The following is a 15,789-nucleotide window of genomic DNA, read 5'->3' as shown; positions in this document are numbered from 1 at the left end:
AGCCACATCAGCTAATAAGGCTAAGACAGCAACCATCTGTGTTCCAGCTAATGGGTAATGTAGATACCAATCATTACCACTCTCCATTGTGAGCATCATGTGAGCTCTATCTGTGTCTACACAGGCTGCATTCAGGCGCTGTGCAGAGCTTTTTAACGTGCTGAGTCTAATAAGATCAGTGTGGTAAGATGTGTAAAAAGAGTAAAACAGACTTGGAGTACGCCACCGTTGCAACATGAGTTATGTGGCATATGCAGACAGCTGAATTCATTATAAATAGATTGTTACCGTTCTGTCAGATGGAAGTGAGAGAGATGACTGAAAAAGGCCAGTTAAACATTTTCAGTGGTCACACATAGTTATGGAGCGCAGTGTCTTCTTCCAAACGGTGACTCCAGATGTTTCTATGGGATAAGCACTTTTTTTCCCCAAAGGTTTTGTCCAAGCATTTCCAGGCCACCTATATCAAATTCCCATACTGTATGTTTGTCTCTACTTCTAGCTTCCCGTTGACACTTTATGAATTTGTGCACCATTGCTAAGATTTTCTTCATGGTTCATCTGCCCATACCATCATGTTAGTTCTTAGTGTTATACTGTATATTTATTTTTATATTGAGTTTTGTACAGCTTTTGTTTAGCTTTATTTGTTTTGACATCCCACCACATTTCAACTCATTTACCCAGAGTCACCTGGCTCCACGATGTAATAAAGATGGCAAGAGTTCACATTAGGAATGTGTTTTGAAAACTTAGCTGTTCATTTAAAGGACTGGAGATGCCAAAAGAGTCAAACGTGGAGGCAGGGATTAAGTCAGAACAAGTGAAAATGTGAGAGCTGATAGATGGATGATGGAGGAGCAGATGGGAGGGGTTTTCATTCCTTTTTATATATTCATATCCCAAAGAGGCAGAGGGAGTCACTTTACTCTTACTTGTTATTTTTAGCAGCTGAGAACATAGAGGGAGGCTGGGACTGTAACATTTTCCCCTCCATTCCTCCCTCCTCACTCCTGTCATCCCTCCCTTCTTGTCAGCAGGGTGGAGTCTTTTGCTTGATCTGACAGGTTTCAGGGTCAATGTGCAGTTGTAGAGTGTAGATCTGGTCCTTCTGCGTTGCTTCTTTCTGTCCTTGTTCTTACAGAGCAGATTTCTGGTCTTGCTTCATTTTATTCATTCTCTTTCTTTGAATCTCCAAATGTTCTTATTTTCATTTCTTTGATGATATTTGTCCTTCAAAATTTGAGTATTTACTGCTACTTGCACCAGATTCTGCAGGAGTTTGTGCATCATCATCCACCCTTCTCTTCTTCATCCTTTCCTTTTATATTTGGATCACTGGGTTCTAACTGCTAATCAATCCAGCAACTAGACAACTAACAGACAAACCAGCCAGCAGGTATGACAGACAAACCGGGCATGCCGACGGGTGGTGGAGATGACTCGGGAAGCATCATGGCGTTGTTGGAGCGCGTGGCGGGCCTCATGGACAGTGTCCAAACTACTCAGCAACGTATGGAGGAGCGGCAGCTGGAGTTGGAGAACACCGTGAAGACCATCCAGGCTGACATTGTCAAGTTGACCAGTGATCATGCAGCCACCAGCTGCACCGTTGACCGGTTGCTGGAGAAAACCCGCAAGGTCAGCCGCCACATTAAGGATGTCAGGGTACGTGTGGAGAATCAGAACATCAGGGTGAAAAAAGTGGAGGCCACCCAAGGAGACCTCTTGGCCAAAAACAAGTTTAGGGTGGTCATTTATCAGGTAAGATTCATATACTTCTCATTAATGTTGAGTACTTTTTGGACTTCTTTGATTAACCCATGGCTAAATTCACTGTAAAATAAACGTCTCAGGATTTAAAGAAAGTAGGCTGGTATATTACCTCACTACAGGTAGTCATAGATCTAAGCTGCTGTATGGATCTCAAATAGATTTTGTGAAAAACCTACCTGACCCCTACATACTTAAAAGAATTCCCCAAGAAAAAAGGGGAAATGGCTTTTCATTTCTAAAAAGGGCTCTATTATGTTTTTATTGTAAAAACATTGTTTTTTTCAGGGACTAAATGAGATTTTGCATTTTTGTGTACAATGTCTCCAGAGGTTTGGTACCCACTAAGGATTTAGACTTGTGATTTATTCTGAAAGAAAGTAACTGTTGTGAGACAACACCTGTGACCATTGAGTGATGCTTGTATGTCTGTGCTGATTCACGTCTCTGAGTTGTTCCAAACAGCATTAGCCGACAAATGCCTCAGTTCATCCTGTGGGTTGAAATAGCAACAAATGCACACACACCAGGCTTCATTTTACCTCTTTGGGCTCCACAGTTAGCAGCTGCCAGCTTGATGGTGACCTGATTATTTTAGCCCTGGATAAACCTCAGTATGCTGAAAGGTTATGTTACGGATCAGGAGCGAATAGAGAATGTTTTTTACTTAGACATAACATTTTATAGGCTGTTGTCCTGACAGTTTTCTGCACACTCAACAGTGACATCAGTGTGGTCATGTAAGCTTTTCATTCCTTTTGCTTCAAATTGACCCATCTTAGAGTGAAAGAAACATTTTTATATGACATAATTTGAAACATGTTCTTATATTAGCTATTTTCAACCCAGTAATCTGATCAAAGAACTGTTGACTAATCCCAGATGCAGACGTAGTTTAGTTACTGTAATTTGGACTCTGTAATGTACAGAGTCAGGTTGTAGTACTGGAAGTGTCACATGTTGATCAAACCTCAGCAAGAGACTGGCCGTAGCTGCTGGAGGTCAAGCTATCCTTTGCACACAATTTCCTCATGTGTAAAGAGTTTATATCATACAAATAGTTGGACAACTCTGTCTAACCCAACTGCTGTATGGGCAAAATTATTGAAATTGTACTTATGGTTAATGAAAACAAATTGGATTGAAATATATCTGTGACAAGACAGAAACACTGGAGCCCAATCACCATTTTGACTTCTACACCCTTACTTTCATTTCTCAAAATGCTGATGTACAATCCCTGCCTTGGCAATTAAAATGGTCCTGGATATAAACCCTGTCCTGCAGAATCATCCAGTGTGGATGTAATACCTATGGAACTCTGAGGTCTTGTTGTTGTTGTTGTTGTTAAAGAGCAAACCCAGTAATGACCCAGTAATGACCTGGATTTGAAATGCAGCATGGAACAGGAATCATTTGAATGAACCTGTTATCATAGAAAACAAAAAGTGCAGATAAATTAATTATGTGACCCCATTGTCAAAAGCCTAATGGCAGTTCTTCTACATGTCTCAACCTATAAAAACACTCAACATATTAGTATTATTATGCTATCTGCTATTGCACATATTAATTGAAGGCATTTCTCTCACTTCTCTGTGTGCTTTAAGAATGTCTTCAGTATGAGAAGTAGTTATGATCTCCAAAATATGTGATTTTTAAACCATATTTGTGTTTGGGAGCAGCATGGTGGCTGAGTGGTTAGCACTGTTGTCTCACAGCAAGAAGGTTGTGGGTTCGCAACCCAGCTTTTCTGTGTGGAGTTTGCATGTTCTCCCCGTGCTTGTGTGGGTTTACTCCGGGTACTCCAGTTTCCTCCCACAGTCCAAAAAACATGCATGTTAGGTTGATTGGTGACTCTAAAATTGCCCGTAGGAGTGAGTGTGAGTGTGTGAGGTTGTCTGTCTTTGTGTGTCTCTATGTGGCCCTGTGATGGACTGGTGACCTGTCCAGGGTGTACCCCTGCCTTTCACCCGAGAGAGAGTTGGGATAGGCTCCAGCAGATACCCGTGACCCTGGCCTTCAGGAAAAAGCAGGTATAGAAGATGGATGGATGGATTTGTGTTTTGGAGAAAGCCACAGCTCTGTTTTCTTTACCCTACTAATGGAACATACTGAAGTCTTCGTTTAGCAGGGCTGCTGTGTGGATTGTGTACTGTGACTGTGCCAGCAGAACATTGACAGGCCAGGTTATTCTCAGTATAAAGCCCAAGTACATCCAAATATACTTGTGTTTTTTCTCTCCCTTACATTAACTGGATTAGTAAATGATGATCTGGTTGAGGGTTAAAAATGACTTTCTTAGTTGCTAACAGACCGCCAGGTTGCAGTTAGAACTGATGGTGGAAACCCCTTTTAGTGATCATGAACAGAAAATGTGGGGATTCAGCACAAAACTCATGATCTTTGGCCCTTACTAATATCAGCAAACACTGAGCAGTGGGTAAAGTTTTAAAATGTTTGATATGGCTGGGTATTGGATTTTAGTCTTCTGCTGTATTAAAACATGTCAAGCACCAAAAGCTGGCATCGCCAATAGTGACCAACCATGAAATATCAATCTCATGGTTCTGTGGTAAGTAAAGTTAGGAAGTGAAAGCAAGTGTTCTTTGGTAGCAAATAGGAAAATAAAAGCAAAATGGGAGAAAAATACAGTGATTGTTTTCTCTGATGGAAAAAAAATGGGGATATAAAACATGTGACCTGACAGATCTGTATAGAGTCACAAGGAGCCCGTACTCTTGCTCACATCAATACATCAAACAAGCATAAATGTCAGATTTCCATCATGTTTTTCATCTTTCTCAACAAAGGCATGGTTAAGATTTTCTGTTGATGTCATTTATTGTGTCCTGTGCAGTGATTTAATGGCACTAACTGGAGAATTAGGGCCAAGTGAACCAACTCCTGATATTTGCATAATTGCAGCGTATGGTAGCATGTATTTCCTTTTTTAAGTGTTACATTTGTATGGAAACCTATGTAGGGTATTTACCTGTGCAGTATTTAAGTGTGGCTATGGGACAAATTACCTGTTCCAGGCAGGGCATATTTTGGTTTTGGCCTGTCAACGAGCAGGATGGTAGCAAATTTTGTAACCTAATTTAGACATGGCTTCAGGAAACAACACATGTTCACTTCAGCAACTGTCTAAGATGCCAATATCCAACAAAAATAATTCTAGTCCTTAGAGCAAATATGTTTTTAAATTTCTGCTTGTGTTTGGATTCAACAAATGAGACACAACATGTCCATTAAGAAGATGGTCATTTGGTTGGTGTATTCTTGAACTTACTTTTAGCTTGTAAGCTGACTCTGCTACATTCCTCTGATGTGTGGCTTACTAATGAATGATATGCATTCTGTCAGAGCTTTGAAAATGCCATCCTCTCTATCAGGTGTCATACAGTGTCTATGATGCACGTAATAAAAACCCTGTGGTTCCTATTAGCCAGCTAGAGATTACTCAGCTAACTAGAAATTTAATTTTTCACCAACTATATTTTTAAATTTCTGCATCATCATGTTAAATTATGTACAGTGGGTTAAAAAATGACACACATTACCTTACAGCTCAGCTGTCCAGAAGTGTGTCTGGGGGCCTTTGAGGACTCCTGAGGAGGTTGAAGGAGGTCCCTGTTAAACCAATGTCTTTGCAAAGTCAGCTTAGTACATCTACCAAGCTCACATTTCACTACAGATTGAAATTTTAAAAACTGCCTTATCTACACTCCTGGCCATAATGATTCTTTTTTAAGTAACTATTTTACTTATGGTACATCATTAGGCAACATACATACGTGGGGACTGATCATGAAGCAGCGTCAACTTTCATTGAGCCAATTACATCTGATTGAATGTGGGTCAGTTTCTGCCTCAAGCCTCTGCCTCAACACTCCATTTTCAGTGTAACATGATCTTACAGTTACAGATCATGACATGGTCAGAAGCTAAAACCGATCCAGTTCTGCTCCATATGATGGTGCTTGCTGATATTTTTAGCTTCTTGGAGCAGGGACCTGAGCTGCAGAAACAGGTGCTTCAGTTTATTTATGGAGGCAGGATCAAGGCCTGCACGCTCAACAACTCAAGTATGTGGGACACACTTCAGCTAAAAACAACAGAATTTTGAAAACAAAAAATTTTTTATATTTAATACTAATTCTCCCCTAAAAGTCTCATTAGATGATAATATAAAATATAATAATAAATAATATTGTTCTCCAGGGTTCACACTCTTTTCTGACTTCTCAGGGCAACCAAGAGGTGAAGGCCATTATGCCAGACAATGAACCAGCTGACACCAGCGGCAGCACTGGGGCCAGAGCTGAAGTGGAACCAGACCAGTTTGAGCTCCCTCCAGAGTCAGACGAGGAGTACATGGTGGTGGAAGAGGCAGATTCATCAACTGCCGGCCGTGTCAAAAAGACAGGCCTGACACGCATTGAGAGCTTCAAAGCCACCTTCTCCAAGGAGAACATGACCAAGACCCGTGAGAATCTGGGATCGAAAGTCAACAAGCTCGGCGAGCGCATCGTGACAGCTGAGAGGCGTGAGAAGATCCGCCAGTCCGGCGAGAGGCTGAAGCAGTCAGGCGAGAGGCTTAAGGAGACTATCACCAAAAATGTCCCAGCCAAGCTCAACCTGAAGAAGGAGAGGACTGTAGCAGAGGGCCAGGAAGGAGCCGAGGGTGGCACTGAGGGAGTCATGCCTGTCCCTCCTCCTAAGGGGCGCAAGGCGAGCCCAGTCTCCACCAAAGCAGCTGCTGATGAGGGCAAGGCAGAGGAATCCGAGGTGCCAATGTATGATATGAAGCAGCTATCATAAGCTGTGAGACTCTGACAAGCTCTGGGCCATTTTCTTTGGACTTCTGAGACCACACAGTGCAAGTCAACTTTTAATGGTCACTGCTACCAAAGCAAAGGTGAAAGAGGGCTAATAGGTTATTTGAAAGTTGATAAAGAATGTGAGCAAAGAATGGACCAGACACACAGCCAATCTAACTGAACATGAACAACAACCAAAGGACTTCCTGAAGTCACCAAGTTGTGTGTGTCTGGACATTATACATCAAATTAGCGTGTATGTGTATATATATATCTATATAGATATATATATATCTATATATATATCTATATAGATATAGATATATATATATCTATATATATATATAGATATATATATATCTCTTTACAAAGCGTCTCAGATTATCATACTGCTGCTGCTCACTTGTTTTTGCATGTTGATGCTGGAGAACAAGGTTAAAATGGAGTGATGGTATGTTTGGTTGTAAAACATGTTTGATGATAGAAGTGATTAAAAAAATAATCTCAGTGTGAGTAATATGATTAAAGGGAGAAGTTAACATGTCTGTAAAAAAAAGAAATTATTTGTGTTTGGAGAAAATGGTCAGAGTGGGACTTCCTTTGTTCCATGTACACATATAAACACAAAGACCTGTCCTGATTCTGGTCCTGGGAAAAAACAGGACCCTGAAATCCTTTAGTGTAAAATCATTTTGATTGGTCTACCACCTAAGAGCAGATTAAAATAGAGTAAGACCTGAAAATTTGTGTTTGCTTAAACAGTAAATTAGACATTAGTGAACTGATGATTTTTGGACAAATGTCAGTATGGAAGAGCCACGTAACATATCATTTTTCAATTACCTTAAAATACCACAATTAAAACACCAGGGTTGTGGATGCATAGCTTTAACAGCATTAAAATGAGTAATAATGATTTAAAAAAGAATATTTAAGTTTCAAAAACTGTTTTAGTATGTCAGTAACAGTGAGAAGAGTTTGAGAAAAAACAGGCTTGTGACCCCTGATTATATTCCACAGTGGGAAATGTACCTTAAAGAAATGGTTTTATGGCTCATTTTCACAGTGTTTTATACACTAATTGTATTTTAAACATTTTATTCACCCAGATTTGTTTAGATTTCTCTGAATCTGTCTTTACAAACAGCTCAGATTCCTCTGTCTGAATGGAAGGAGAAGATCCTGCAGCTGACCAGCAGACTAGATACTTCAGCTGAATGTTTCAGAACAGGAGGATTGTGTTTAAGTTTCCTGACAAAGAAACCATCAGTTTATCAAACATGGCCAGAGGCAGCTAGTTTAGCTTTAGCACAGACATTGCCATTTACTCTGACTGTGTTAATGTGCTCCCCATGCTCTGTGTTGTACTGTGCAGGGGGTGGGGCTTATCCCCACGTATCCTATTTCATGATTGGTTATTAAAACTATGACTAACAGTATATGAAATCAAGCTAAATTAAATCCATTGTATTCTGAGGTTTTCCCTTGACAGCAGTGACAAAACAACACTATTTCTGAGGTTTATTCCAAACCTTATAATTATGCAGTTACATGATTGTTTTTATCTTTTGTTAGTGAGTGCATGACTGAAGTTTGTCAGTGATATTATGTTAACCAGGTTTGTGTTTGTAATATTGAGAAAATAACATTTCTTTAACAAAAGTATGATAAGCCAATGACAAAACAGCATATAATGTGTATTTATTTCACTGTCACTGGAAAATCTATCACAGCAAAGAAAGAAAAGGAAATCACAGAAATAAAGAAAAACAAATTACAGTGGGACACTCTTGATATTAAGGGTGGTAGTGTTTGGAGATCACATTTGTTTCTTTTCTTGTTAAAGCCTGTACTGACTTTGGTTTTCTCATTGCCATATCTACTGGATAAATTAAAAAAAAATCTGTATGAATTCACAGTGAAGGTAATCTTCAAAATCAACTTCAATAAAGAAAACTTATACTGAATTACTTAATGAACTGAGTTTGATTGAAAACTAATATTAGATTTTTAAAAAAATATATTTGTAGATGTTTGTCATCTTCACAGCACTCTCAAAGTAAATGTACACAGATATCAGGTATTTATAGGCATAAATATCACAAGAAAATGGACTTCAATCATATATATTACTTAAATTTGAATTGTACAATTAGTAGTTAAAGTGTTACTAATAAAATTGATGGTACAAAAGTAAGTGCATTGAAAAACTGAATCTGAATTTGTAAATCAGTTCGTGTCAATTAACCAGAAAGTGAATGTATTCGATACTCACTCAAGAGTCAACTTTACATATTTCCACATTCAGTTCTTACAAGTCTTTGTTTAATTTTTCTATTTTCTATAATTTATCTTGTGCCTTACTTGCTGCTGTGACAATAAAGGTTCTTCTTATCTTAATTTACTATTTCATGGCCACAAACCTGCCTCATATATTAAATTATGAAAGTATTTATGCAATTATGAAACATTTCATGTCTCTAGTAGCTAACTTTTTAAAGAAATGAAACTATTTAACAACTATATTCTATTAAACACAACAACAACAAAAAATGGTCAGGCTAATCACTCGCACAGTTGGAGGATTACTTGCAGTCACAGAGAAGAGCAGTGCCCCTCAGTGTCCAGTGCTCCGCCTGCTGTATGCTCCTCAGCTGCAGAGAGAAGATGAAGTTCAGGTCGGTCCGCCGCGGCTTCTTATAGACCGGACATAAGTAGAGGCTGACTGCACCGCCACCACCTGGCTGCCGTTTACTGTTGGCCATATTGGCTGAGCTAATAGCGTAGACATGGACCACGGGAAGAGGTGTGAAGAGCACCTGAGAGGACCACAGAGAGGAATTGTGTCAATTTTTATTATTTAAAAAAAAAATCTATTTTCACATTTTTTATTATATCTCTCTTATGTAGGCTATTACTTTTTATTTTTTCCTCACATAGTCTTTTTACTTTTTTACACTTTACTTATTTTATATTTTACTTTACTTTTATTTTTTGACAATTTATTGATCATAATTTCACTATTTCTTTACATCGTAATTTAGTTTATTTCATTTAAAACAAATTTTACTATTTATGTTTTTGTATTTGTATTTTTAAAACCACATACAGAAACAAACTTACCTTGGGTGCGGCCTCAGTGAGTTTGGCCCCACGTCGGTCCCATCCTGCACCGTCCAGAAAAAGACCATAGATGTAGACTCCACCCACATCCTCTGGGGGTGGAGCCGACACGTCCTCCTTCATCATCTTGGTAACGTCATTGCTAAGGATGACGGTATCCAAGGCCCAGCCCTTGGACAGGTTTGCGCGGGTCGTCTCCTGACACATGGCGGTCATAAAACCCTTAAAAACAAAGTGACACACAGAAATAAACTTTTGCTTGTAAAGCAGTCACTTAAAAAATAAAATAAATAAATAAAAGAGTACAAATGAGATGGGCCTTTGTGGTAGTTGGTGGTAGCTGACCCCTGTGATGCTGTTTCCTGGTAAGAGAACTCACTTCCTGTTGCAAGCGTGCTGTGTTGCGTAGCTCATCTACAGTTTAGCAACAGACTAGCTTTAATCTAACACACCTCAAAACTAACTAAACTCTCTGAACAAAATCAATAATCACTACATATTCCTGTACTGGTCAAGTACCTTTCTATTTTGTTTGGCATTTCTTGCTAGTTCCAGACTTCCAGACTTCGCTTGTTACCCTACCAGCTAGCTTAGCTAGCTAGTAACGTTAGCATGGCTTCTCATTCTCTCTCTCTTTCCTACTTGGTGTACCACATGTTTAGTTATTCCTCTGCCTTTTTTAGTGATAATAATTACTTGTAATAAGTGCAAGGTTCTGCTAGCTTTGGAGGCGAGGATCACTGAATTGGAAGCGCGGCTCCGCACCTTTGAACAAAAGCCAGCTAGCAGTTCCCCGTTAGCAGTTGTGAAGCCTCAGAGCCTGTTAGCTGTCCGACGGCAGCTCTGGAGCAGCCTCTGACTAAGGTCCCACTACTGAGGTGAGACCCTTGAGCAAGGCACCGGACCCCCAACTGCTCCCCGGGCACCGCACTGCCACTGCTCCGGGTGTGTGTTCACTGCTGTGTGTGGAAATTCCATTACCATCCAAATTCCAATTGTGGGACTAATAAGGGTAACTTGATCTTAATCTCGAAGCAGAATATCACGGCTCATAACCTGCCTGTTCACGTTTCTGATTTTCCACCCACACCCGCTGAGAAATCGACACTGATAATTCCATTGACCATAGTCAAATGTATTCCTAGGGCCAGAGCGGGCTACATTGAGTCAAACTTGAAGGTGCTGGCTAAGGCTAATATTAAATATGGTAAAACTGTTATTCACGTTGACAGAGATGACACCTGATTACGCCAATCGGAGGTTACTAAAATTGTTGAGTTTGTGTGTAACTTTGCCAAATCAATGTCAGACTCTGTAATTTGTAACGATGTGGGCTTCATAGATAATTGGGCCACTTTCTGGGGAAAACCCGGTCTAGTAGCGAGGGACGGCATCCATCCCACTTTGGATGATGCAGCCCTCATCTCCAGAAATCTGGCTGAGTTTATTAGCCAACCTAAATATTGACAATCCAGAATGGGGACCGGAAACGGAGACTAAAATGCCTCTCTGCAGTTTCCTTAGAGCCGTCACCCCCCCACCCCCCCTTCAAACCCCATAGAGACTGTCTGCTCCTCGACCATTGATATCATATAAATTAGAAGTTAACACAAGAGGAGTTATTCACAAAAACCTAATAAAAATGAAGACCACTCCTCTTATTGAACAGAAAAACAGAACAGTCAGATGTGGTTTATTAAAAATCAGGTCTCTTTCATCTAAATCTCTGTTAGTAAATGATTTGATAACTGATCACCCAGTTGACTCTCTGTCTCAATGAAACCTGGCTACAGCAGGATGAATATGTCAGTCTGAATGAATCAACCCCCCTCAGTCATAATTCAATTCAATTCAATTTTATTTGTATAGCGCCAAATCACAATACAAATCATCTCAAGGCACTTTACAAAAACTAAAACTAAAGACCCAACAAATGCCTTATGAGCAAGCACTTGGTGACAGTGACGAGGAAAAACTCCCTTTAACGGAAGAAAAAACCTCCAGCAGAACCGGGCTCAGTTTGGGCGGCCATCTACCTTGACCGGTTGGGTTGGGGAGAGAGAGAGCACAAGGACATTCAGTGTTGGAATATACATGTGAGGTGGGAGGAGAGGAAGAGAAGGGAAGGGAAGGGGGTTGGGGTAGGGGAGCTCAGTGCACCGACGGTCCTCGGGCAGTCTAGGCCTATAGCAGCGTAACTAAGGGATGGTTCAGGGTTGCCTGAAGCCAGCCCTAACTACACACTTTGTCAAAGAGGAAGGTTTCAAGTCTAGCCTTAAAAGTACAGAGAGTGTCTGCCTCCTGAAACCAGGCTGGGAGCTGGTTCCATAGGAGAGGAGCTTGATAGCTAAAGGCTCTACCTCCCATTCTGTTTTTGGAAACTCTGGGAACCACAAGTAGACCTGCACTCTGAGAGCGAAGTGGTCTATTGGGATAATATGGTACTATGAGGTCTTTAAGGTATGAAGGAGCTTGATCATGAAAGGATCTGTATGTGAGGAGAAGGATTTTAAATTCTATTCTGTATTTTACAGGGAGCCAATGAAGAGAAGCCAATATAGGAGAAATATGATCTCTCTTGCTAGTTCCTGTCAGGTCTCTGGCTATGGCATTCTGGATTAACTGGAGTCTTTTTATGAAGATACTGCGACATCCAGATAGTAATGAGTTACAGTAATCTAGCCTTGAGGTAACAAATGCATGGACTAGGTTTTTCTGCATCATTTTGAGAGAGGATGTTCCTAATTTTGGCAATGTTGCGCAGGTGAAAGAAGGCAGTTCTAGACATATGTTCTATGTGTGAGTTAAAGGACATGTCCTCGTTAAAAATAACTCCAAGGTTTTTCACAGTAGTGCTGGAGGCCAGGGCTATGCCATCTAAAGTAGCTATAATTTTAGAAAAGTTATTTCTGAGGTTTTTTGGCCCAAATACAATGACTTCTGTTTTCTCTGAGTTTAAAAGTAAAAAGTTACTGGTCGTCCAGGCCTTTATGTCAGTTAGACAGGCTTGAAGTCTGGTTAACTGGGTTGTGTTAACAGGTTTAATAGATAGATACCACTGAGTGTCATCTGCATAGCAGTGGTAATTAATAGAGTACTTCCTAATGACATAGCCTAAAGGAAGCATGTACAGGGTGAACAGAATCGGTCCTAGCACAGAGCCTTGCAGAACTCCATAACTAACTTTTGTTCGTGTGGCAGGTTCATCATAGACATGAACACACTGGAATCTGTCCGATAAATAGGATTGGAACCATTTTAATGCTGTTCCTCTGATACCAGTCACATGCTCCAGTCTCTGTAATAAGATGTTGTGGTCAATAGTGTTGAGTGCAGCACTAAGGTCTAGGAGGACAAGTATCGAAACAAGTCCATTATCTGAGGCTAAGTGAAGATTGTTGGTGACTTTTAGCAGTGCTGTTTCTGTACTCTGATGTGCTCTAAATCCTGATTGAAAATCTTCAAATAGTTCATTCCTGTGTAAGTGGTCTGATAGCTGCTTAGCAACAGCTTTTTCTAGGATTTTAGAAATAAATGGTAGGTTGGATATTGGTCTATAATTAGCCATGACCTGTGGTACGTAGGCTGATACTAGAGATAAATTTACTAAGTCTAATAAAGATGAGTTCATTAATGACAGGGTGTCTTTAAGCAGTCTAGTCGGGATGGGGTCTAAGAGACACGTTGATGATTTCGATGAAGCAACTACTGGTGTAAATTCAGAGAGATCTATGAGAGAGAAACAGTCTAAACATAACGGAGGCCTTACAGATGATTCAAGAGCTACTGTAGTAGAAGAATAAAAATTGTCATGTTCCTCGAAGCACAGGTCGAGGTGGAGGAGTAGCTGCAATCTTCCACTCAAACTTATTATTAAACTTTCATCTTCAGAACAGTCATAACTCATTTGAGAGCCTCACTCTTAGTCTCTCGCATCCAAACTGGAAAACACAAAAACCAATTCTACTTGTCATTGTGGACCGTCCACCTGTCCCTTACTCAGAGTTTTCAACTGAATTCCCAGACTTCCTGTCTAATTTAGTGCTTAGTTCAGATAAAGTCATTATAGTGGGAGATTTTAACATTCATGTAGATGTTGAAAATAACAGCCTCAGCACTGCATTTAATTCAATAGGTTTCACTCAAAATGTTAATAAACCCACCCACTGTTTCAATCACACCCTTGATCTTGTTCTGACCTATGGCATTGAACATTTAATAGTTTTCCCCCAAATCCTATCATCATCCTATCATTGATCATTCTTTAATAACTTTCGAATTTAATATGATGGATCATGCAGCATTTGGAAGAAAATTCCACTACAACAGATGTTTATCTGTCAACACTGTTAATAAATTTAAAAAAATCATTCCATCTTTATTTACATCTATGCCCTGTGCCAACACATACATACATATTTACATTTACATATTCGTACCTTAAAGCAGACATCACGAAGGCTGGAAAGGAAGTGGAGTTCCACAAATTTAGAGGAATTTTATCTTATCTGTCTCTTAGAACCCATCCCGACTAGACTGCTTAAAGACACCCTGCCATTAGCTGGCTCATCTTTATTAGACTTAGTAAATTTATTTCTAATATCAGGCTACGTACCACTGTAATTCATTACTATCTGGATGTCCCAGTAACTCCATAAAAAACTTCCAGTTAATCCAGAATACTGGATTACAGAGTGCAAGTCTACTTGTGGTTCCCAGAGTTTCCAAAAGTAGAATAGGAGGCAGAGCCCTATCAAGCTCCTCTCTGGGTCTGGGTTCAGGAGGCAGACACTCTCCGTACTTTTAAGGCTAGACTTAAAACCTTCCGCTTTGACAAAGCGTATAGAGTTAGGGCTGGCTTCAGGTAACCCTGAACCATCCCTTAGTTATGCTGCTATAGGCCTAGACTACCCGAGGACCATCGGTGCACTGAGCTCCCCTACCCTAACCCTCCCCTCTCCTTCCCTCCCTTCCCCTCTCCTCCCTCTTCACACATATATTCCACCAATGAATGCCACTAACTTTGTGCTCTCCCTCTCTCTCTGTTGTCTCTCTGTACCTTCTGCAGGTGTCCCTGATCCTGGACCTGTATATTGCTGATGTGCAGTTACTTGCCCCACCAACCTGCATTGTCTTTGTTGTTTATTGTTGCTGTTCTTTTCTCTCTCTGTTCTATCCACTCACCCCAACCGGTCGAGGCAGATGGCCACCCAAACTGAGCCCGGTTCTGCTGGAGGTTTCTTCTTCCGTTATAGGGAGTTTTTCCTCTCCACTGTCACCTCATAAGGGATTTGTTGAGTTTTTTCTTTTTTGTAAAGTGCCTTGAGATGATTGAATGGTGATTTGGCGCCATACAAATAAAACTAAACTAAACTGAATATTTCTAAACTACACCACTAAACCGACCTGTGGGTTGAAGAAACCGGTGAACCAGAATTGGTTTGGTCGGCCAGTGCTGATCCAGTTGCTGAGTTGCTGGTTCCTCTCCAGCAGTTCACTGAACCAGAAGCCCAGAGTGGCCGACGGCCAGCTCAGCCGCAACCACAGGCATGGGATGCGAGCATCATACATGCAGTCAAGGGCGTCACGCAGGTCCTCTGACATAATGATGGTGCCTGCAGGGAGAAATCCATTTTGTCAAATAAGATGTTTTATTCTTGAAAATCTGTTTGCATGTGTGTGCTGTGACTGACCATCGATAGCCAGCTTCAGGTCAGTCAGCGTGCTCCGCACTTTGCTAATGACTCGCTGCATGCGGTCCACTTCCTGACGGAGGAAGATGTTCATTGGCTGAAGTGAGCCCATCTTCTGCAGCTGACTTTTGACCTTCAAAACATAGAGTGTTATAGCTCAGATGTATAGTGTGTAGTGTGTGTAAAAATGTCTTCTCCTGTTTATAGCCTAGCTATCGTGTATATCAGAGGTCACTAACAGGCGGACCGCGGTCCGGGTGCGGACCCAGAAGCCGCCCCATACGGACCCGGACATACAGCCAAAACAGAAGATTGTGATTTAAAACCTAACGGGCCGCTTCTATTTCCACTGGAGCAGCTTTTTTAGACTTTAC

The 15,789-nt window shown here is 40.6% G+C and overlaps 2 protein-coding genes across 3 annotated transcripts in view; one reads left to right on the top strand and one right to left on the bottom strand.

Annotated features, from left to right (window-relative positions):
* Positions 1-1,002: 1,002 nt before the first annotated feature.
* cavin4b (caveolae associated protein 4b) lies at positions 1,003-8,566 on the top strand. Its single transcript, XM_026291775.2, has 2 exons — positions 1,003-1,764; positions 6,028-8,566. The coding sequence occupies exons 1-2, from the start codon at positions 1,402-1,404 to the stop codon at positions 6,598-6,600; spliced, it is 936 nt and encodes a 311-aa protein (XP_026147560.1). The 5' UTR covers positions 1,003-1,401; the 3' UTR covers positions 6,601-8,566.
* Positions 8,284-15,789, bottom strand: part of dnah5l (dynein, axonemal, heavy chain 5 like) — a 94,813-nt gene continuing 87,307 nt past the window's right edge. For both annotated transcript variants that reach the window (XM_026291773.1, XM_026291772.1), the window contains exons 95-98: positions 15,416-15,548; positions 15,129-15,337; positions 9,723-9,944; positions 8,284-9,418 (exon numbers count right to left, since the gene is read on the bottom strand). In XM_026291773.1, the coding sequence (XP_026147558.1) occupies positions 9,185-9,418; positions 9,723-9,944; positions 15,129-15,337; positions 15,416-15,548 (798 nt within the window). In that variant the 3' untranslated portion in view covers positions 8,284-9,184. The remainder of the gene's footprint in view (positions 9,419-9,722; positions 9,945-15,128; positions 15,338-15,415; positions 15,549-15,789) is intronic.

Source organism: Mastacembelus armatus, chromosome 20, assembly GCF_900324485.2.
Source record: "Mastacembelus armatus chromosome 20, fMasArm1.2, whole genome shotgun sequence".
In the NCBI taxonomy this organism is placed as follows: domain Eukaryota; kingdom Metazoa; phylum Chordata; class Actinopteri; order Synbranchiformes; family Mastacembelidae; genus Mastacembelus; species Mastacembelus armatus.
This window is presented reverse-complemented; position numbering and strand designations above follow the sequence as displayed.